Raw genomic sequence first — 23,517 nt, 5'->3', positions numbered from 1 at the left:
GCATTTCAGCTCAGGAACTAAACTCTTGACCCATGGAAATGAACCAAAATATTGTTACTTGGTCTTGAGAACAGGGCCCAAAGAGATTTCCCTTCCCTGACCCTCTAGGGTGTAAATGTGGCTGACACACTCAGATTCTTTCCTTTCATTGTTTTAGCTTCCCATGAGCTCAGCAAAAGCTGGACCTGTAGATCACCCTTCCCCCACTGCAAAGTCTGGCTCCAAATCACAACAACATCAGCAAGCCATGAACTTTCAAAAGGTTTGCTAGTGCTGTAGAAGTTTCTAGTTTGGCTACACCACTCTCTCTCTCTCTCTCTGAAGGGAACATTCATGACTTCAGCTTGATTGTCTGTGCTGTTTTACAGATCAGCCATGGGGCAGGCTTCCAGGTTCATTTCTTTCTGCTCAGTTCACATGGATTGGATCACAGGGCAGGGTGCGCGCTCTCTCAACGCCCCTGCCAAGTTCTGTAAAGCCTTGCGGGAGAAAGGACACTCAACACTGCAATGTGAACGGACAATTTATGACACATTTTCCTAAAAGCTTGCTCTGGACAACCTGATCCTCTCTTCCTAATTCCCATTAAGGCTGGACAAGCCAGGATGCGTCATTACTCACTCCAGTCGGTGCACGTTTAATGACCTAGAACAAGATGGTCACTATTTATGCCTGTGATATCATTCAGTGTCCAGGCTGACACATGGGACATCTCTTTTTCCTGAGAGGCAAACCATAAAATTAGGCTTGAAAGTGTCTTCTCTCTAGGAAAGTTTTACCAGTTACACAGGTACAGTTTTACCGGGTCTAACCTGCCTTATGGACATTCATTTCCAGGATACATGTAGCTCTCTTAGTTTTAGCTTAAACCCTTTCCCAAGTGCCATAAACCAAAAAGCCACTCTTACCCTGGAATAAAAGTGTCCACACAAGGGTTATACCAGCATAACTAGATTGGTTTAAGTTCACACCTCAGGTTATACTGGAAAACGTTCTCATGTAGACAAGGGTTAGGGGGTTGAGAGGACCATGATACTGCAATGGTGTATCCGAGGTATTAACTATCTGAATGGGATCAATTAGCTGTGTGATGAAAAGTAAATGGCTCGCCCTCTTATTGCTAGTCTCCGAGCAGCAAGATGCAAATCAGACCAATCACTAGCAGTGGAGTGCCCCAGTAATGGAGGTTTCACAGCATCTCAGAATCTCTAAGCAGTACTAACGTAATTACTGTAGTGTAAGAGCATGGCCTGACACCATAATACTACATACAATTTAAACACCTTGAAAACCTTCGCTCTTTGGGCTCAGTTAAAAGTTTTGCACACATACCTTGATGGGCTCCAGCGTTTCTCCACTGGCAATGTGAAAATCCTTTAGCAAAAAACTGATAAGACAAAGGGAATGACATGCCCCCGCCAGATGTAATAGTTTAATACTATCTATCATTTTATCCAAAACCCAGAAACTGGAATGAGGCATCAGAGTCCAAGGTTCCTGAAAGACAGCTGGGATTCTGGGGTTGGACAGACAGGCCCACTTAGCAGATACACTGATGGATCTGCACTGGACATCTCAGGAGATGCTGAAAATCATGATTCAAATAAAGTCAAGGAGCCAAAACACCCCTCTTCCCTGAAAAATACTGTACCGAAAAAGCCAAGAGAAGTTCTGATAGACTAATATTGTGTGCACTATGGGGAGTCGCGGGTGGGGGAGACAAGGAACAAGCTTTTCAAACCTGACCATGAGAGTTATCAACTCTTCCTTCCAGGTAGTCAACTCTTAAATGGCAGAGACCATCTCTGTCTCAAACAGCACCAAGGTCTCTGGCGGCATTTCAGCGATAAAGTTATATGAATTCTGCAAGGAATGCACTGCTTCAGAATAGCACAAGAGATCAGGTCAAATTGCAGATGAACCTTTAACCAGCAAATGCCACTTAAAACAACCCGCATCAGGAGCGCTCACCTTGAAATCTGCCAGCTGCTGTCTGATGGTTTCCACTTCAGTCCCTACAATCCACTGCAGCGCCTCATTCTCCTCCGCTGCACTGGCCATGTGATTCAGCTCCTTCAGTTTGTCATAAAAGTCCTCGACTCGAGAGAGTGTCGTTTCTACTTGCTCTTGGCGATTTTTGCCCCTTTCCGTCAGCTTGCTGCACTGTTTATTTAGAGTCTCCAGTTCACGTTTCAGCCCTAACAAGTCAGGGCTTCCTTCATCCTCCAGCATGTGCCTGCACTCCTCTTCAGAAGCTTCAATGTCTGACTTCAGCCCCTGAAGTCTGCCCAGGAATGTACGAACATCCTCGGCTTGAGACTGGAGGCTGTCAATGTCTCTCCCGATGGCACCCATGCTATCAAGTTCATCATCTAGATCTGCCAGTTGAGAGAACATCTCCCGGACATGGTTATTAAACTGGCCGATTCCTTCAAGCTTGGTCTCCATCAGCGAACAGCATTCATTTACTCTTTGTTTCACTATTTTAAAGTCCTGCTGGGAATCCTCGGCTTGCCGTAAGAGCTGGGAGCAGTCAGACCCATCTGGAGCATCTTCCACCAGGCCTTGTGTGAAGTTCTTCAGATAATCCACCTGCGGCTCCAGGGCCTGGAGCACTTCTTGCTGAGCCCTCAACTTCTCCAAGTTCTTATTGCTGCAGGCTTGAGGTCCTAGAGCATCATAGATTTCTAGCTGATGCTTTGCCCCTTCCAGCTTCTTCTCAATGTTCTTAAAGTTTTCTTGGAACTCCTTTAGCCTTTGCGACAGTTCTTCAGTGGACCCAGTCTTGGCTTGCAGCTCTTCTGTAATGGCATCCATCTTCTGATTGATTCCGGCTTTCTCATCCCGAACCTCATCCTCATCAGTCTGACAAGCATCTATCAAGATGTCAGCTGCACTGTTCAGCATCTCCAGAAGGGAGCGGCGCTTCTCCACATCACTGAGCATAGCCTTTGACCTCAGAAGGCCTGCCTCCAACTGCACAGGGTCCAGAGTTACTTCCAACTCCGACATCTTCGCCCTGCAGTCCTCAACCCAAGGAAGGAGGTCTTCCATGTGCCGCTGGTATTTCTGGGCCTTCTGCAAACAGTCCTTGAGTCTGGAGTTTCTATCTGTGACCTGTTTGCTGAGCTCATCCCAATGTGTTTTGAGGCCGATCAGCTGGCTTTGCAGGGCAGTCTTCTCCTCCCCAGGCTGAACCGAGAGAAGCAGAGACTCTCCCTCAGCCACAATCATCTCATAGGAGCCACTATGCTGGTTGAGACTCTTCTGGAACTCTTCTTGCTCCTGGATTTGACACTGCAGCCTCTCCAGTTTAGCAGAAATAGGCCGGCTCTGGGCTTGCTGGCACAGTTTGTCATCCAGCCAGGTCCTAAGCTCGTCAAACATGTGCTGGAACTGCTGGGAGCTTGCGAGCGCAGTCTGCAGTCGATTCATCCGGTCGGCTGAAATGGAAATAAGATTAGAATGTAACAATTAAGCTGGAATCTAATAAACTAGGTGAAATTGTTTTTTAAAAAAAATCTCGAATGCGCAAGCTGCATTCTGACTAACTGAAACGAATTCCTCCCCTTGCACGTCAGCACCTTTCGCTCGTCAGGTCATGAACAACTTCAGAACAGAGTTAGGAGACAGTAAACACAATGGAGAGGGTTTTTGGGCTACGAGGCCTCTATATGCAAACCACCTGGGGAGCGAAGATGCCCCTCAGATGCCCACTCTCCTCTTCCCTCTTCTCAGACAGGAGATTGGGGCCAGATTCTTGTCAGACTCTTAAAATCAGAGTGCATAGGGTGCTGAAGGGCGAAATGAGCCCTACCCTTGTAATGAACAGGTAACCCCTCTGCTCAACCTCCAGCCCTTGGTGGCATCGTGTGGGAATCAAAGCCATACCGCATGCTTGGCAGTGCACAAAGCACTTCTAACTAGGCCCTTTCCATAATGGTTTTCAAATTTAAAAATCATGGAAGATCCCTTCCTCATTATTCTTAAAAACACAGTACCGCGTAACCCTTTGTTAAACAGGAGGCAGAGAAGGTGAACTCCACAATCAGGTGTTTCATGGCATCTCACCTGCGAGGTCTTCCAAGCCTTTGAGCGGGAGAGCCACCGTCTCCAGGCGCTTTCTCAGCTCATCCTTGAGGTACTGCTCCCCAATCAGAACAGACAGCTCATCACACAGAGTCTGAGCCTCCATGATCTCCTCTTCCAACTGCCCCAGGTCAGACCGAATCTCACTCGTTTCCTCCAGCTGCTGCTTCACGGCATCTGGCTGGGTGCTGACGGCAGATTGGCTGCTGAATCGCTGCCCAACTGCCTTTACCTTCTCAGACAAGTCCTGCAGCAGCTCTTGGTATTGGGTACTCTTGACAATGGCTTGGTCAATCTGACTGGAACGGGAGTTGAGTCTTTCAGTTAACTCGGCCCATTTCTGATTCACGCCTTGGAGCTCCTCCCGCACCTGGTTTGATGATGGAGAATCATCTCCAGGGCTGATTAGTATCCCCTGAGCTGCCTGGTTCAGCTGTTCCTGCTGCTGTCTGCGAGCTTCAAATTCTTTCAGCATAAACTGGAACAGAAATAACATATAAGTGTTTGTTTAAGAGTGACAGCACCGAATACACATCGTCAAAACAAAACCAAGCTCCAGGAGCTTTAAACTATCCACAGAATCACTGGAAACAAACCAGGAAATCCCTGGGACAGGACTACCAGTAGACTGCAAAGATCTGTTTATGATACCATTTCAGCTTAAAAAAATTTGGAAGCATCTGTGATTACATCCATAAAGTATTTCGCTTCTCTCCCTTATTTGTCCTATTGGTGTTCAACACAATGTAAACCAGTGACACCAGGAGATAAAATATCCTGATTAATATATTATATTTTGTGGTTTGGCTGGTTACAGACATGTCAGCAATCTGATTTGTAATGAGAGGGTAGGGAGGAGGTAGATAGGAAGGCTCTCATGCAGCATTAACAGGTCCTGCATAGTATTAACATAGGTCTTTGTAGAGAGTGGAATTTTTTTTTTTTTTTTTAAACAAAGGAGCCAATACTGGAACCCTGTGCACAGAACAGGGATCAAAAAATCACATCAGTTTCAGTTAGGCGGAGTACTAGCCACACCCAACCTCTTCTGACATCTCTGTGAGAAGAGGTGTTAGACCAGTGCTGTTGTGCAATGTGGTGTGTGCAGGACATTTCTGCTACAAAAGAAATGAGTTTCAGACAAGGGCTTGTCTACATGAACATTTAGCCTGCAGCAAGCTGGGGTGTAAATCTACCCCTAACTAGCCTGCCTTGCACTAAGTGTCTGTGTGGACTCCACTGATGTGGATTAGCAGTTCCTTAGCGTGCTTTGATCTCCCCAGCTTTGAAACAGGACTAGATCAAAGCACCCTAAGGAATCATTAGTGCCTGTCAGCAAGATCCACACGGACACTTACTGCATGGTTTACAACCCAGCTTGTTTGGGCAGACAAGCCCTAAGGGAGCATGTTCTGTAGCAGGAGAGGATACACACAGACACACACACGCTCACTGTACAAACTATACACAAGTGGAGGGGAGGGATAGCTCAGTGGTTTGAACATTGGCCTGCTAAACCCAGGGCTGTGAGTTTAATCCTTGAGGGGGCCGTTTAGGGATCTGGGGCAAAAACTGGGGATTGGTCCTGCTTTGAGCAGGGAGCTGGACTAGATGACCTCCTGAGGTCCCTTCCAACCCTGATATTCTATGATTCTAAGAATTTATCAATCACAACAGGAGTTTTGCACAAACTGGAACTGCCCACTCCTCATTCTTTAACCTACAAAGGAGGCACAGATACAGCCCCTTTCTCACCTGGACCTGCTGTTTTTGCGCATTCAGCATGTTAGGGTCAATGGAAAGGGGTCCCAGCACGCTCATCATTAGCTCCTTCTCCATCAGCCATGGGCGCAGCTGGGCTTCAGCTGCCTGGAAGCTTGCCAGTTGGTTCGCTGATTTCTCCAGCTTCTGCTGGCGCTCTGCTGTCACCTGATTGGCTCTTGCCCACCTGGAGTCTGAAGACAGGAAATGAAATAGCCGGTAATTTTACTGTTATTAGGAAACCTGTCCTTTGATTTAGCAGTTGTTTTTTCGTTTTCTTATGTGATATAGCAGTGTAATGCTTGATACACAATCAGTCTAGTAATATATTTTCCATTTTTAACTACTATGGTACTGTGGTTAGGACAGGAAATGTGGAATCAGCGATCTACATCTAGCGGCAATTGTCACAGACTTGCCTGACCCTTGGGCAAGTAATTTAACTTCTCTCTGCTTCAGATTCCATCTTTCAAGCAAAAATAATATAATGTGTATCAATTTTTGTCAAGCACTTTGAGAGCTTTGGATGGAGAAACACTGTACATGCACTTTGCTTCTAGCAAGTTTTGAAATTTTCTTTTTTAAATACACAAGCTCATTTAATCATTTAAGTATCTAAAGTATTCTAAGTAATCAGACTTTTACTTTGACCAACGAAGCTTTTACTCAAAAAAAAGCAATCAACTGATTTTATTGCAGGGTATTTTTTTAAGGTAACTTGAGAAAGCAAAGTCTCTGAAACGTAGAACCATCATGCAGACTTCATTAACTGAACAATGCTCATCCTGAAAACATCCTAGCATGCCAGACAGCTTGAAGGTACGTTCTCTATTTCCTGAATTCAATTACAAGTAACTCTGCTCTACTCTGACTTTTGGAATTGTCCTGGAAACTGGAATCATCCTTAAGGGATGTTAGAAACATCTAAAAATCACGCTACATCCCTAGGGAACTTACTGAGATCATCCAGCATCTTCTGCCAGTTTGCTGCTTCTGGAGAGTCAGGACACTTCTCCAGCAAGCCAGAAAGTGCTTCCTTTACTTTCTGGATCTTCCCTGAATTCTGTTCCAACTCAGCCAGGAATGCCTAGGAAGAAGAAAATTTTGGACATGCTAAGACATACAAGAATTCAAGTACAAGAGCTATATTGAGATGGGCTACAGTTTGAAGGAAGAAAGTAGGTACACTTGGAGTTGTGTAAGGCTTCATCTTTGGCCTTTCATGGAATCATTTCATCCAGTTACTAATACTTAGAGCTCCCTTGGGCCTTAAGAATAGAAGAAATGAAAAGTTCATCTTTCTCAGTGTAACATTAAACTGTGTGTTGCTTACCCAATGAATTTGGAATGACCTGAGAATTGGTGCTAAACATTATCAGCTTTTTTCTCTGAGACAACTGCCCATAAAGGATAGGTCTAAAATATCTAAAAGGGTGAAGCTCACCACAGATTCACAGAATCACAGAAAGTAGGTCTGGAAGTGACCTCAAGAGGTCATCCCAGTCCATTCCCCCCACACTGAGGCAGGATTAAGAATACTAGATCACCTCTGACAGGCGTTTGTCTCACCTGTTCTTCAAAACCTCCAATGCCTGGGATTCCACAACACCCCAGGTCACCCGTCCCAGGGCTTAGCTATCCTTATAGTTAGAATGTTCTTCTTTATATCCAACCTAAATCTTCCTTGCCGCAAACTAAGGGTGTGTCTACACTTAAAATGTTACAGCGGCACAGCTGCGCCACAGTAGCACCTCAGTGTGGACACTACCCACACCGACAGAATGGATTCTCCCGTCAGCATAGGTAATCCACCTCCCTGAGAGGCAGTAGCTAGGCTGACGGAAGAATTCTTCCCTTGGCCTAGTGTTGTCTATATGGGGACGTAGGTCGGTTTTATGCCACTCAGGGGTATGGATTTTTCACAGCCCTGAGTGACTTAGCTACGCTGTCCTAATTTGCTAGAGCAGACCAGGCCTTGGTCGCTTCCTTCTTGTCCTACCCTGGGTGGACATGGAGAACAACTGAGCACAGTTCTCTTCATAACAAAACCTTGACATATCTGAAGATGTATGTTCTCCTCAGTCTTCCCTACACCGTGCTTCTTCATGCTACATTTAACCACCAAAATGAAATACGCTCTTTAGAAACAGGCTATTGTTGGTTCCTCCCAACCTAGTGCAGTAAAGCATGTCTCAGAGAATGATCTAGTCACTATGACAAACTCAGTCCTTATTCCTGCTCAGAGAGACAAGTTACCTTGTTATGCTCAGCCTGGGCTCTCATGGTCTCCGTTTTTGTAGGTGAGGAAGACGCTTCGAGTGCTGACAAGGTCCGTTCCTTTGACTCCAGCCACTTCAACACTGAACTTGCCTCCTCTTGGACTTCTAGCATCTTCTCCAGCATGGCTGACAGCTGCTCCTGGCGTTCCCGCAAGGCCATGCCAAGTCCCTCGTACTGCTGGTTCACATCAGACATGTCACACTGGATCTCAGTCAAATCTAATGACAAAGAAACAAACCTGAGCGGAAGGACGGCAACACCACTCCTACCTGGGCTGCTGGCACTGAGAATTCTGGGCAACCCTCACGCAGGCTGAGAGTGTCAGGGTACCAGAGGTTAGGATCACTGTCCTTCCATCTACTGAAGACCCAAAGATGTCAGGTTATCACCACTTGTCCTGCCAGAGGCTTGCTCTGTTGCATCACATACAAAGTTTGACAGTTTGCCCAACAAAGCAAATCACGTCCCATCAAATCAGCCTCATGCATATTGTGCTCCCATGTTAACAGTGTCATATTTAATCCACCTCTCACAGTTTGAGTTCAACTTTTTACATGTTATCTCACTGAACCAATGAGCTCACAGCAGCTAACAAGTCATTTAAGTAGTACTTAAAATTCCAGGGTAAGATGGTCTCAGAATCCTCAGAACTAATAATCTTCATTGCATTTCTTAAAACAATCTCCCACTTAACAGCTTTCTAACACCAGCTGATCAGGGGTCAAGTTGTTGTCAATTCTGGAAGCTGGATTCCCCTCCTGCCATTTCTGTCCTTCAGTCTGTCCTACATCCTACATCACAATCAGCTGCCCATCTCACGGCCCCATTCTGGTTACTACACGGCGCTGCAGAGAAATAGGGTTTGCTATAGGATTCTGACAATGTCACATTGCAGTGTTTATCTCCTGGGGGAACATCCATACAGACTGCTGTTATCATGCACTGATGGAAACGTAAATGAACACACAGACACCGCTTTCTATTGCAACACGGAGTTGGCGATCTCACCTTTGCAGGTGTGGTATCCATTTACGCTGCCTACTGACACTCCTAGAGCGGGCAGCACAGAACCTGAGCAAGGGACAGAGAGACAAACAAAGGACAAGACAAACATATTAGGAATACAGACATATTACCAACAAACGTACGCACTCAGCACTGACTCAACCGTTTCCAGCTGTCCACTGTCGATGACGGACATCATGGCAAAAGAAAAAACAAATCCTGAGCATGAGCAAATTAACACAGCACAAGACAACAGAGCTCTCCACAAGACGAACCATGTCAGCCACCAAGCAAATAGATGTCATTTGGAAGTGGCTTATTCTCTTCATCCCAATAAATCCACAGACCCTCTTAATGCTTAACGCTAAGGGCTCAGCATCGGGAATTCCCCACTCCTCACATCTCAATGCCCAGCTGGGACTCCCAATCAATTTTGCTTTTCATCTGTTGATTTTACCTTACTCTCTTCTAATTCCAAGTAGCTGAAAACAGAATAGCTGTCACTCCCTGCAGCCAACATCCCCCTTTTCCATTTCCTCCAGCCACTCCTATAGGGACAATTTAGAAGTAGCGTAGACGTTTAGGAGTAGCTGTGAAGTTCCCCAGAGCCCACAACAGTAGCCCCGCTAGTGGGCACGAAGTAGATATCAGCTCCCCACCTCACACTGCAAGCCTGTGACCACTGTATACATTTTTGCATTCAGTGGAGGCACCAGCATTCCCACAGGAGAACTAATATCCATGAGAATCATATTTAGAATACAGACTGATATTGCAGGAGCCAAAAGACCTTCATTGAAGAGATTAACTTCCTTACGTTCTTCTTTTCTTATGGGATGAAGCTCTTAAAGAAACAGACCTAAAAAAATAAGATTCTTTTCTATGCAACTGGGCCCTGAAAATTATTCCTCAGAAAATCCTTCTCTTGGACTTCATTTTGGGATGATCCCAAGTCAATCCACATTCAAACCCGAATGCCCTGGAGATGTTATAGATCAGGCTTCTCATTTTCTAAGCAGCCAGAAACAGTCAGCATCATAATCATTATAATGTCCATTTATATAGGAGATTGCAACGTAAAAACCTCTCAAAACTTTCACCGGGTATGTACAAGGGATTGCTCTCCTATTGCTTACATTCAGCTACCCCTCAGGAGGAACGCAGTAGCTATTCTGTGTCAGCAACACTCTACAACATGTCTGGGGATGCGAAGCAAAGGTTAATTTCTCCAGATGAAACGCCCATCGAGGTGTTAGGTAATTACCAATTTAGAAGTTAGCCGGCAATTGGAGTTAAGTCCCCTAACTCTTGCCCTGGGTTCTTAAACGGTCAGAAAAGCAGTCAACACATCCAATGTACATCATATCTGAAAGCGAGCATCCTCCAGTGTTATCCTAGCACCATGTTGATGAACTGATTCAGTACCGATTCTTGGGCTAGGTCTACACTGTGACCGAGGGGTGTGTCAAACTAGTGCGAGTATAAATAGCAACACAGCGGCAGTAGCGGGCTAGCGGCAGTGGACAAACGGCCGAGCCATGCAGAGCATCAGCCCGCGTGAAACAGTGGGTATGTACTCGGCACAGCTGAGCCGGAGCTCCATGCTCACGGCCTGTGTTACTGCAGCTGCCCTGCTATTTAGACTCAATGAGAGCTAACGTAGGAGCAGGGGAATCACACCCCTAGCTCACAGTGTAGATGTAGCCTTAGAGCGCCAGCTACAGAAGCATCAGGACTATAGCCTGTAGCCTTTTCCTAGATGTTCCTTGGAGGTTTCCCATCCAAACGCTAACCAGGCTAACCCTGCTTAGTTTAGGGGCTGCGATCGTACGTGGGTGGCGGTTACGAAATGTTAAAAGCATTTCCTCAACAGGAGTCCGTACTCACAAGTTGGAAAACAGCCATTTGGTATCTATGTTCATTCCCATATAAGACAGACAAACAGACAATCTCTCCAGAGGCTGAGCCCTCAGCCCCTAAATGCCTTGGAGCAAGGCTAAGGTACACAGACTATTGCTGGCTCCTTTCCTTTTGTTTTGTAACAAGTTTAAAGCCATTTTCTATTTGATGATGGTTTAAATAAAAATATACCTAAAGAACAACAAAAGAAAACAATAGTGCAGAAAATGACAGGGCTCCTCCTCCAAAGACACTCCAGGTGTCCTCTGGGCGGCACGGTTGTAACTCACCTGTCTTTGACTGAGCATCAGGGGCTGTGATTTCTACAATCAAATTCTCTAATGCAGTCCCTTTGTGATTGATTTCCTCCACCTGGGCCCCCTTTCCTGTCCATTCTTCCAGGAGGACCTATTAAAAAACCAGGATCAGATACCAGCATCCTACATTATATATTTCCCACGCCAGAGGGCCTATGATTGAAACAAACACATTCTGCAGCTGAGAACGACAGGTGTGTGTTTGTTGTCTAGGCACTGTGAGTACTCCTCTAATACGCATGTAGGATCCAGCTTTAGCATGCTCAGCTGTCTAATTCACAGGATGGCTCACTGACTCCCACAGAATAAACTGAATTACTGTTAAACAGCAGATTAAGAGCGTACCTCTATATTATGTCAAAGAGGGCAGTTTCTTTATAATGAATCAGCTATAGAGCATCAAGCAGCAAATTAATAACTAGTGGGTCTCTCTTCAAACTAGGGTTCTGAGGACCCTCCTTCCTAGCCTATACACCTAGCCCCCTACGGTATCCAGCATGCTAAACTCGCCATGTGGACCTTGTATAAATCAGTAGCTCGGAGAGCTCCTATATTTCTGTCTGAGATAAGACAGCTACAGGTGAACAAACAGGATGTTGCACTCTCTCTTAAATCACAGCCCTTGACATATCTTGATTTAAGGTGTCATTTACCCTAGAGAAGAAATAGAGCGCCCAAGTGACCGGATGTAACCCCTGATGTCCAGCAGAGGGAATTTCACTGAAGATACAGACTAGCACACAGGGGTTCCTCCTCCCAAATTCCTCTGAAAAGCAGAGGAGCGGTCGGATTTCTTTTAAAAATTAATAAAAGACTCTGCATAGATTTCACTGTGCATTGAAAGTGTGAGCGGCTATAGCGAACAGTGATGTGTATGATTGCGAGCACTGTCTCTCGACAGTCCCACACAGACAGGGGCTTCAGACCATCAGTGGTGCTGTTTTCAGAGCAAGTAAAGGCTCACTTATGAGAATCCATTGCACGGACATACAGCACCGCACTCCTGCACTTAAGCACATGGAAGCCCAGGCGTAGCTGGATTAATACAAGCATAAAACAGTTCACAGTATACCATGTCCTGCAAGTCATTACATGCTCCTTTGGTTTCCACACCAACTCCTCAGAGCGTTTCCGCTTTCCCTGCCCACCTTGATTTGCTGCATGCGCTTCTCCAGTTCCTGGGTGCCCAGGGAGGTCTCTGCAGATGGCACATTCCCTTCGCTTTCTTTCAGCCACTTCTTGATAGCTCCAACCAACTTTCGGAACTCGTCCAATTGTTCCTGGCAAGATGATGCATCCTTTTCTCTACGAGTGAAAAGGTGGAGAGAGTTAGCAGCTCGTGCTTCGCTTTGCAATTACCATACCCTGAATTGAGCACACCATGGTCTCTGTGATCTTGTGGGGTTTTGTTGTTGTTGCTTAGCAACAGCACTCACTAGTGGCCAAAACTGTGGCTATAGCTATGGTAAAGCGTGCTCAGTGAATGACCTTGGTGCACAAGTTCAGTGTTATCTTGACCCCTAGAAACCCAGACTCACATTCTTGGCAAAGTCCAGGTTAGCAGTTCTGAAACCATGATCCACACAGAGCACTTGTTAGTGGCCTGTAGCGAGCTGGCAGGTCACAGGGTGAGTGGAGTCACTTCCTTGCTATTTAACTACTTGGACAAGGGTTCAGGCTCATCATTGGAAAGAAGAGCCTGGATGTTTGTAAAAACAGCTGGAAAAAAGGAGGAAGAGTTTGCCTGTCTACTTCTACCAGCAGCCACCACTCCATAAGAGAATAAGGAGCAACACTCAACGACAGAGATACTAAGGAACAGCTACAAATAATCAAACACTTTGTGACACAAAGGCACCTTGGCAATGGGTGCACAGGTCTTTGAAACCACTCTCATCTCAGACCTGACAAACTCACTACATCAAATACATTGTTCACAGGGTATCTATGCATACTGGGTACCATGTAAGGTCTTTATTGAAAGCTTGCAATTTATCAGCACTCATAATCATGGTGTGATGTGCGTACAGGTAACACTGAAGGAATAAGGTAGATATATTGATGTTTATTCCCTTAGGGTCTTAAAGTTAAGGGGAGTCACCAGGGATTAACTACCTGGTGGCAGTTTATTCATGCAGGAGGGAGTTGCTCTCTCTCCTTAATGACAGGTTTCAGAGTAACAGCCGTGTTAGTCTGTATTCGCAAAAAGAAAAGGAGGACTTGTGGCACCTTAGAGACTAACCAATTTATTAGAGCATAAGCTTTCGTGAGCTACAGCTCACCACGATATGCATCTGAGGAAGTGAGCTGTACCTCACGAAAGCTTATGCTCTAATAAATTGGTTAGTCTCTAAGGTGCCACAAGTCCTCCTTTTCTTCTCTCTCCTTAGTTAGCCAGGGATGTCATGCAAGGTTCAATTGTCTCTCACTGCCCCATCACAGAACAATCAATGGAAAACCAAGGAAGACAAGTGCAAACAATTGAAACCACTTGGAGGTAAAAACAAGAACATTACAACAGGCAGGGAATTGCCCTATGAATAGAGACAACAGACTTTCAGTATAAACACAGGTTTCAGAGTAAGGGGCAAGAGGCCTCTGCATCCATTCACTCAGGAGACATCTTGTGGAGCAGGGGTATTTTCATGACAGTTTGGATCCTGGTTTCTGTGAAGCCAGCTGGCTCTGCAACAGACTGAAATTTTTTTGAGGGGGGGAAACTATTTTATTAGATAGGAAAAGGAACTATTAATAAGCGTAGGCCCTAGTTCAGGTTTTATGATTTTGTTTGCATCATTTGTTTTCACCACACTCCCTTGTTTCTAGCTGAATCTCTATCCTTTCTTAAATAAACCTACTTCTTTCTTAATGTCAGCGCTCACAAGTGCTGTGCGATATACAGGAGTGGTGGTTTAAGGTAAAACTAGCAAACTGGAGTACCCGGCTCCTTTGGGGGCAGAGGCTCGGGGATTATTGTGAGTAGCCAGTGTCGGGGCTGGGAGTCACAGAGGAATAGTTCAAAGGAACTCAAGGGGCACCTCTTGGTAAGCAGCAAGGCAAAGACAGGGAGCTAACAGCCAGCTTACTACAGCCAAGTCTACCTCTCACTACAGCCGGAGGGTAACAAGGTGACCCTCAGTCCTGGGTATCCCAAGACCTGGGTACCACATGCTTCCTTTAATATTTCTCTTCCACAATTGTGTCGTCACCATTGGCATGTTGCATGCTAATCACAGAATCATAGAATATCAGGGTTGGAAGGGATCTCAGGAGATCATTTAGTCCAGTCCCCTGCTCAAAGCAGGACCAATCCCCAACTAAATCAAAGGTCAAGAGCAATAGGAATGAGCTCCACATGAATGAGCTTCAATGGAAGGGCAGATAATCTCTGTGGTTAAATATGCCACATGATCACGAGTGGAAGAGGAGGCTGAGGAGAGAGACACTATTAATCTGTGGCCCACCCCATGACAATCCCTGGCATGGGGAAGTAGAGCTGTCAGGAAAGTGGAGCTCATTCATATTGCTCTTGACTTTGTGACAACCACTTCTTGCCCCACTCCTCCAAGAACCGCTCGCATTCAGGGAAAGCAGGGAAGCACGGCAGGCCAAGGGTACGTCTACACGGCAATCATGGGGCGTAACTAGCTCGTACAGACAGACCTGAACTAGGTGGGATACTAGAGCGGTGAAGTCATGGCAGCATGGGCCGTACAAGCCCACTTGGAACCCTGGGTAATTATTCGGGCAGCTAGCCCGCATTGCTGCGGCTTCGCTGCTCCAGTTCTCGAGCTAGTGACGTTCCAGCTAGCTCCGGTACGTTTACACAAGTGCCATCAGATTCCCCACGGCTGCAGCGAAGACGGACCTTTCCCTTGCCTCCCCACGTCACCAGCGGGATTTCTGTGGGAGGCGGTTACAACAGCACGCCCTTGCAGTGGTTCCCGTATGTGCGGTGCTGCGTAACCCATGAAATTCGTTGCCTTCTTCGCTGCCCTTACGGCAGTTCTGAAATCACTGTGGAATTTGAAGACAGGAGACTTCCTCACCCTTCGGAACGCAGCTGAGGTTCCTGGGCGTGCTGCTATTCGGTCAGGCATCTGAACGGAAGGGATGCCGAGCTCTGGCAGAGGCTTACAACATCACGTAGCAGTTTATTCCCCCCATCTCGTCGCTCTCCGTCGCGAACGAGGTCTCGTGAACCCTCTTTAACTTAACCCTGTTTTAATGCCGCCCGTTCTCTGTAGACAGACCCTGCACCGTGGCAACCCCCTCGAGCTAGGGAAAACGAAGAGGCTCCTTCTGCAGCTATTGTCTGTCACGCCTTCGCTGGCCAATGAACCTCTGCCACACAATGCCATGCAATACAGTGATCCGCTCCTGGGGGGAGCAGGAGTGGGTTTGATTCGTGGCAGCCCCTGCATGCTGAGAAAGCACGGCTCTTGCAGCACACACATTTTCACAACGCCTCCAGCCGTCCTTTTTTAAAATGTCAGTGAGAGATGACGGCATTAAGTTTTGCGGCGTAGGAGGACAGCAGAGGTAGAAGTTAACGTACGGTCCCCAAAGCAAAAATGAACCTTAGTCAGCTCTCTCCCAATTGCTAAGTAACTTTCACCATCAGTGAGAAGCACATCCGCCAATTTTTAAGAGCTGTCTCCACAATCCAGCCCCTGAAGGGTGGGAACAGGTGATCTCAGGTCTTACCTCTCCTTTGCTGCCTTCTGCAGCTGCACAAAATCCTGTTTTAGACTGTGCACCTTCGCTTGGTGCTGAGAGGAGCCCACTGGGAAACCAAAGGAGCTCAGCTCTGCGGTCAGACCCTCTATAGTATCCAGGTCCTCTTGGTGCTGCCTCATTTCTAAATTCAGCTCCTGTCAGGATAAACAAGAGCGGGGATGAAGCTCCTGTGTTTGTTCAAACAGGAGAAATGAACAGACACAGCCCTTGATACTGACTAGGGCACATAGTGCCCTCTACAGGGAAATAAGATGAATTATCCATAAATCAGCATGAAATACTCACCAGCAACTACACACCACACCACAGAAACACTAACCCAGGAACCAATCCCTTTAGCAAACCTTGTTGCCTACTCTGTCCCCATATCTACTCTAGAGACACCATCAGAGGACCCAACCACATCAGCCACACCATCAGAGGCTCATTCACCTGCACGTCTACTAATGTGATCTATGCCATCATGTGCCAGCAATGCCCCTCTGCCATGTACATTGGCCAAACCGGACAGTCCCTACGTAAAAGAATAATAATGGACACAAATCGGACATCAGGAATGGTAACATACAAAAGCCAGTGGGAGAACACGTCAATCTTCCTGGACATTTTATAACAGATTTGAAAGTAGCCATACTTGAACAAAAAAACCTCAGAAACAGACTTCAGAGAGAAACAGCAGAACTAAAATTCATTTGCAGATTTAACACCATTAATTTGGGCTTGAATAGGGACTGGAAGAGGCTGGCTCATTACAAAAACAGCTTTGCCTCTCCTGGAATTGACACCTCCTCCTCTATTATTGGGAGTGGACTACATCCACCCTGATCGAATTGGCCCTGTTAACACTGGTTCTTCACTTGTGAGGTAACTCCCTTCTCTTCATGTGTCAGTGTATTTATGTCTGCATCTGTAATTTTCACTCCGTGCATCTGAAGAAGTGGGGTTTTTACCTATGAAAGCTTATGCTCAAATAAATCTGTTAGTCTTTAAGGTGCCACCGGAGTCCTTGTTGTTTTTGTGGATACAGACTACCATAGCTACCCCCGATACTTGCCACCATGAATCAGAGCAACTTCTGAAACTCCCGCACATCAGAATTGGTAGAAAGGCTACAGGGAGAATCTAGGGCAGATACTGTTCCCAGCTAGCAGGAACCATGGTCTCCATGAAACCACTATGATTTTGTCCCATCCAGTGCAATGGACCCAGTCCTATACCCTAAACCACTGTCCTAGGGTAGCGATTCTACTTACTGACACGGAGGCATTGTGCAGTATTAACAGATGGGATTTTTAGCCAGTGAGGTCTAGCTATATTTGCCCTGGGTCTAATCCAACTGTTCAGAGTTCACTCCTTTAGTTCTCTGCCCCCAGCCAGCTGGACTGGGCAGAATTGTCTTTCTAGTCTAGAACTGCTCCTAGACTGTTCACGCAGGGCAGTGAAACAGCAATGAGCTACAAAGCCCCCATCTCGTTCCCTTTCTCCAATGGCTGAGCAAATAGCTACTGTAACTGCAGGTCCCAATGGCCTGGGATGAATGCAGGGGGTTATTTACTCTGCACAAATCCCTCCACTCTGCCTGCAAAGGGCTCCTCACAAAAGCCTCATAGTCTGGGCCTCCTTTCTTCTTTAGGCACAAAACCCGCTTCTCACCTGGATCTGCTGGGAGAAGTGAGCGATGTCACGATCCGGCTGGTTTCCGGAAGCCAGCATGCGAGCTCTGCTCTCCGTGAACTGCTGCAGCTTCTCGGAGAGGTGCTCGTACTGTTCCACCTTCGGGAGGAGGCCCTTCAGCACGTTCTCCTTCTCCTGCTGCTGCCGGCACAGCTTGTTGAAATGCTCAGTCACCTCGGCCAACTTGCCCTGCAGGGCTGAGGCTGCGGAGCTGCTGGCCGTTTCCATGAATCGAGTCACCATTTCTCGGGTGGCTTCTAGGCTGCTCTTCTGCCGGGCGATGTCCTGCTTCAACTTCTGTTGTCAGAATAGACACCGAGAAAACCAAAGTGGCATGAGTTGGCCGGGGGGCCCTTTGGAACTAGAAATCTTAAAGCAAATGACATTTCTAGACAACATTCACGTGCATTATTTTCACCCCCAGTCCTCCCTGTGCCCTCCTTCCCCACTGTGTCTGACTTTGGCTTTTCCCTGCCTCTGCTCATGCTGAACTGTCAGTCTATCCTCATCCACTGCTTCTGGACAGGGATTTCCTCTCAAGACTATGTGAACGTCTCTAAACGCTGCTCATTAGTTGAGGAGGGAGGTAAACTGTTTCGGTGGCTCTATTTCCTAGTTCAGCGAATTCAGGTAAAGGATGGATTTAACGCTTCCTTTTTAAATGGGTTTACTGCATTTAAATGACTTGAACATGCAATACAATTAAAGCACAGAATGGTTTAAGATGTCTGCCCCATTCAGAGGTTGGCGAGAGGCAGAGGAACCGTCTACCTAATGCAGGCTCTTTCTGAAAGGCAGTTAAGTGAACATCTCACAGCGTTTGTGGCGAGTGACTCCTGGATGGAGAGAGACGAGAGGGAAGCCAGCTGCTCTCCTTCCAGGCTCTTCTCAATCTCAGCCATCGACTGCACAAGAGTCTCCAGTCCTTCTTGAACGCTCTGGGACTGGGCGATGGACTTCTGCAGCAGATCCGAGCGCTCTGCCATCTGACCAGAAAGGCTCTGAAAACGGCTCACGATGGAATCTGGGGAATTCAGCACAGGATAAAAATAAATGACCAAGAGGGGCAAGTGATTGTCACCTCTGAGATTATCCCCAACACAAATAACTAGCCAAATCACCCGGAGGAGCCGGAGCTGCGAAGGTTCAATTACTGAACTCGTTAGAGAGAACAGGAAAAACCTCACTGGGTGAACAAAAGAAAGAGCAGCAGCGTAGGAACTGACCCACGGTCCATCTATCCCAGTGTCCTGTCTGCGACAGCGGCCCACACCAGATGCTACACAGGAAGGTGTAGGAACCCTGCAGTAGCAGAGGTGGGGTAACCTGCTCCCACTCTAGAGGTAAGGCACATGGGTATAGGCTAACCAGAAACATACACAAAAGCACAGAAACAGGACTATGATAAGACCATTTCAGTGGAGTCTATTGTATTGTCTCGACTTTAAAACCAATAGGTCTCTTTCACTACTTGAGGCAGAAGCTGCCTGTTGCTCAAGACGTCCCTCCCTCCTCCCTTGTTTTCTCAACATAAAGAGAAGTGTGGATCCTCCGAAGGAAACAAACAGCCTCCGGAGGTGTTTTGGGAAGGTGGTGAACTGCGCTATTGGCGCGTATGTGTGCGCACACAGGGATTGTAGACAAGTTGCTCTTCTACTTTGATCCCGTGTTCTTCTGAACTCATCTGACTTGGGGGCTTGAGTTCCCTTTTTAATTGTGGTCTGTCTTCACACTCGCACATGCTAATGGACACGGCTGCTTTGCCCAGTACCTGTGGTTTCCTGAATGCGTCTGCGATCAGGGGCTGGCTCTCCTTCTATCTCCAGGAGGGAACGTGCTGCTTTCTGCAGCTTCTCCACGGGCACCTGATGCTCAGCAAGATCTCCCTGTAGTTGCTGCTCCAACACAAGACAAGACCACTAACGTCAGCAATAACATACACCAAAGAGACTGCAACACACTGGTGAACTGGTCTAGCAGGTTCCATCCTTAATTTAACAGCCCCCCAGGTAACCCATATAACAGGAGATCGAAATCAGGATTTTAGGGTGAGATGTCTGGCCCACGAGGGTCGTACACTCAGCCTGGAGAAAGACAGTCTAAAGATCCCTTACCTTGGCATTGGTGAGCTGCTTCTGCAGAACCGCTGGGTCCGAGGAAACTGTCTCAGAGAGGACTTTTGCTACGGCTGCTTCACTCTCCTGCAGCCACGTCCTGAGAGATTCTGCCACTTCCTGGAATTGCTGGTAGCGATCCAGCAAGGCGTTCAGATGGGAACCAAGCTTGGCACACTACACAGGAAAATAAAATCCGAGACAGGGATATGAACCACCACGGTCCGCAGCCTGCTCTTCCATGCCCCCTTAATTTGAAGAAAGGGGGGAAAACTCACCGAGGGCTTGTCTACACCGCAGGTTAGCGTGTGGCAAGCAGAGGTGTGAATGTACAGAGCACTAGCCTGCCAGACACAAAGTCACTATGTGGATGCTACCAGTGAAGGTTCCAGTTTCGAAGGGGAATATGTCAAAGTGCACTAGAGAATTGTCAGCGCATTACAGCGAGTTAGCGCACAGCAAGCTAGGGTGCTGTAAATTCACACCCTGGCCTGCCACACACCAACTTACCATTGAGCCAAGCCCTGAGGAAGAACTCAGTTTTAGCATGGGTGGAAGAACCATATAACACAGTCCCTGCCCTCTTCTGAGCTCACACCTTTAAAATGTTTGAACAGTATAAGTGTTCCTGATGTAGGAAGGTGGAGAACGGTCAGAGAGAAGGTAACAGGGCAGATTTGACAGGAAAATTCCCAGTTACATGCAGTACCGGCTACCACCATCCCTACAGCCCTGCACAGAGGAAACTCCATAAAAGCTTTATCCTATGGAGCTGGAAAGGGTTTCCTGTACCTTTGAGTGGAGAGCAGTGTATCTTTTTGTTGCATCATCCAGTTTGCTCTTGACTAAGTTTCCTGTGGCTAATGGCTCAGGCCCCTCTTCCTTGGCTGCACTCTCTGCGTCCAGCACCTTCTGTCCTGACATGGTAACAAACCGCAAATCCCCCTTGTGGGAGATCACATCTTCCGAGAAGCTTCCCTGCCGGAGAAGCATTGGTCTCAGCGATTCAGGGTCGCTGTCCGCCTTGTGCATCCGCTCCAGCTCCTTTTCCGCCTGCTCTAGCCAGGCCTCAAACTCCCCGTGATCCCGCATAAATTTCTGCAGCTCGTCCCGCAGCACCTGCACTTGCTTCAGCTGCTTCTCCGACTGCGACAGGTTGGCTGCGTATTGCTCCTTCAGCTCTGCCAGCCTCCCCTGAAGCCTCTGCCTCTCCTCCGGTGCTAGGTTGTGGCCCTGTTTGTCCAGGAAGGCCTGTGCTGTTTGTGTAGCTAGAATGACATCTTGCTGCTGGGAGAGCAGCTCCTGATGGCGTGCCTGAAACACACACACCAAACATGCTGCCTTGTGACCGATCTAATGTCTCTAAGGACTTATCTACCTGGGGGAAAAGCCCTCAGTAGCTGGTGTGCACTAGTGACTCCGCACTAACTCCCAGTGCGGACACTGGTCTGCGCACTGAGAACCCCTCTGTGCTCGCTGTTGTGTGCGTGTCAGCCCCAGGATACTGGAGAGACACGGTGGGTGAGGGAATACCTTTTACTGGACTCGCGCTCGTCTCTCTCCCCAACAGAAGTCGGTCCAATAAAAGAGATTACTCGCCCACCTTGTCTGTGTGCGCATGAGCTTCATGCACTTTGGAAGCGTGCTAAGCTAAACTGCCTGGAGGCATTCACAGTGCGCAGTAAGAGTGTTCACATGGGGAGTGGGTGTGGAGTCAGGAGTGCGCTTTACATTTACTCCTAGCCCACTGTGCACGAACTTCCCCATGCAGACAAGCCCTCAGCACCAGAACTACTGACAGACCTCTCTTCACTCTGCTGGCAAACAACTAACCCCTCCCCTGCGAGTTACCCTGACAGCATCATCTTGCGACCTGACTGTAAAGTACTCTGCATTACTGATCACACCGCTAATAAATTACAGCTGAGGCAGACAAAAAACCACGTCTCTCCACTTTCACATCTCTATGTCCTCCCGTCTGCTGTGCCAGGAGGATCCCACAAGTTCAGGGGTCTCCCCTTCTAGCGCACCAGAGCCTTGATGCCCGGTTACACCGGAACACAACTGCGTGGCATGGCGAACACATCCATGCATTCAACGCCACTTGCTGGTGGCAGGGTCATCACCGTGCTTGGCAGCACTAAGATCTAACGTAATATCAGCCAGGTAGGTCGGACATGGCGGCATTCTAACCTTCAGCCTCTCATACTGCCCATCAAGGCTCTCTTCCACTCGGTCCACTTCCACCAAGTGACCATCGAGGATGTCCTGGGTGCCTTTCCCCTGGACTGCTCCCAGAGCTTGTTCCATTGGGCGAGGTTTGTGCTCAGAGAGCTCCCCCGTCTGTTCTAATGATGTCACCCACTTTAGAAGCGACTCAATCTTACTCCTGTTCTCCTCCAATTCTTTGGCAGCTTTCACCTGAAAAAACAACAAATATTCCGGATGAGGAGGGCTGTTCTTTTTGTATTTGTATAAGCTGCTGTATCAGGAGAGGGAGAATCCTGGCATCTGACTGATTTTGTGATTCTCAGCCCTGCACAACACATAGTCCACAGTCTTACTCAGCCAACACACGCCCCAAACTGGGCTTCTGATACAGAGTGAGTGAGTGAGTGCACGAGCAGTGTGTGCACACGGGTGAACACATCCAAGTGGTTCCTTGAGGTACACCCCTGGGGCTTATCTGGGGAGGTTGAGACACTGTCAGATTTTCAGAGGTGCCAAATTACTTCAAAAAGCTGCACTGGAAGTTTATTACCAAGTCCTGACATCAGAGCAAGGCTCCTTTACTCTGCCCTGGGCTGCTTTACATTCCAATGAATATTGTATTAGTATTATAAATACCTAGCATGTCTAATCCATAGCTCTCAAAGTGCTTTACAACAGGAGTCAATACCAACATTTTACAGATGGGGAAACCAAGGCACAGAGTGGAGACACGGTGACACGGTGGAGACAAGGTCACCAAGCAAAAACAGTTGCAGAGCCAGGAACAGAATTTCTCAACTCAACAGGTTTCTCAACTCCCCGGCCAGCGGCATACCCACTAGGCCAAGCTGCCTCCCCACATTAAAAGTCCCCCCTCCTTTTGTTCTTTGTGTGTTACCTTTTCCGTCTCCTGTTGCATTGCAGCCGTCACTGTGCTCTCCAGTTCTTTCTGGGCCACTTCAGTCCTCTCCTGCAGAGACTGGAACTGCTCCTTGGCGAGGCGGAGTTTCTCTTGCAGGGCTGCCAGCTCCCCGGGGTTCATCTTGGCCCTGTTCTCCTCTAAGAACTCTTCGGTTGCTTTCAAGACACCCACGAAAGAGGCAGCCCGGCTCTGAATGTTCCTCTGCAGGTCCTACGAGCATTGTGGAAGAATCATACAACTTTTCTGTGCCATCTGACATCTCTTTTGCCTCCTTCTTGCCCCCCACAACTATTCTAGCACTGACCTTAACGTCACTTTGCCTTTGCTGCAGCATAGGTAGGTCCCCTTCATTGGCTGCTCTCTGCTGGTCCCTCAGTGTGTTCTCCGCCTGGCCCAGCCAGGCGTGGAGCTCCTCCAGCTTCCGACTGCGCATTGCTTGCTGCTCCTGGAGAGTCTGTATTGAGGGGAAGAGAAGAGAGGAGGCCGTTTAAGACACATCGTTCAT

General features: G+C 47.6%; 1 protein-coding gene across 9 annotated transcripts in view; it reads right to left on the bottom strand.

Moving 5' to 3' along the window:
* The window catches only part of MACF1 (microtubule actin crosslinking factor 1), a 257,658-nt gene that overhangs the window by 73,054 nt on the left and 161,087 nt on the right, over positions 1-23,517 (bottom strand). For 8 of the 9 annotated variants that reach the window (XM_073317698.2, XM_073317700.2, XM_073317701.2 and 5 more), the window contains 17 exons: positions 23,317-23,466; positions 22,989-23,222; positions 22,073-22,300; positions 20,672-21,193; positions 19,880-20,056; positions 19,537-19,660; positions 18,581-18,789; positions 17,745-18,062; positions 16,059-16,225; positions 12,500-12,656; positions 11,325-11,442; positions 9,139-9,201; positions 8,107-8,348; positions 6,808-6,937; positions 5,845-6,044; positions 4,072-4,567; positions 1,972-3,443 (listed from right to left, as the gene is read on the bottom strand). In XM_073317698.2, coding sequence (XP_073173799.2) covers positions 1,972-3,443; positions 4,072-4,567; positions 5,845-6,044; positions 6,808-6,937; positions 8,107-8,348; positions 9,139-9,201; positions 11,325-11,442; positions 12,500-12,656; positions 16,059-16,225; positions 17,745-18,062; positions 18,581-18,789; positions 19,537-19,660; positions 19,880-20,056; positions 20,672-21,193; positions 22,073-22,300; positions 22,989-23,222; positions 23,317-23,466 — 5,007 coding nt within the window. The remainder of the gene's footprint in view (positions 1-1,971; positions 3,444-4,071; positions 4,568-5,844; positions 6,045-6,807; positions 6,938-8,106; positions 8,349-9,138; positions 9,202-11,324; positions 11,443-12,499; positions 12,657-16,058; positions 16,226-17,744; positions 18,063-18,580; positions 18,790-19,536; positions 19,661-19,879; positions 20,057-20,671; positions 21,194-22,072; positions 22,301-22,988; positions 23,223-23,316; positions 23,467-23,517) is intronic. The other variant, XM_073317699.2, reaches the window with a different exon arrangement.

The sequence above is a fragment of the Lepidochelys kempii genome, chromosome 19, assembly GCF_965140285.1.
Source record: "Lepidochelys kempii isolate rLepKem1 chromosome 19, rLepKem1.hap1, whole genome shotgun sequence".
Taxonomy (NCBI): Eukaryota; Metazoa; Chordata; order Testudines; family Cheloniidae; genus Lepidochelys; species Lepidochelys kempii.
This window is presented reverse-complemented; position numbering and strand designations above follow the sequence as displayed.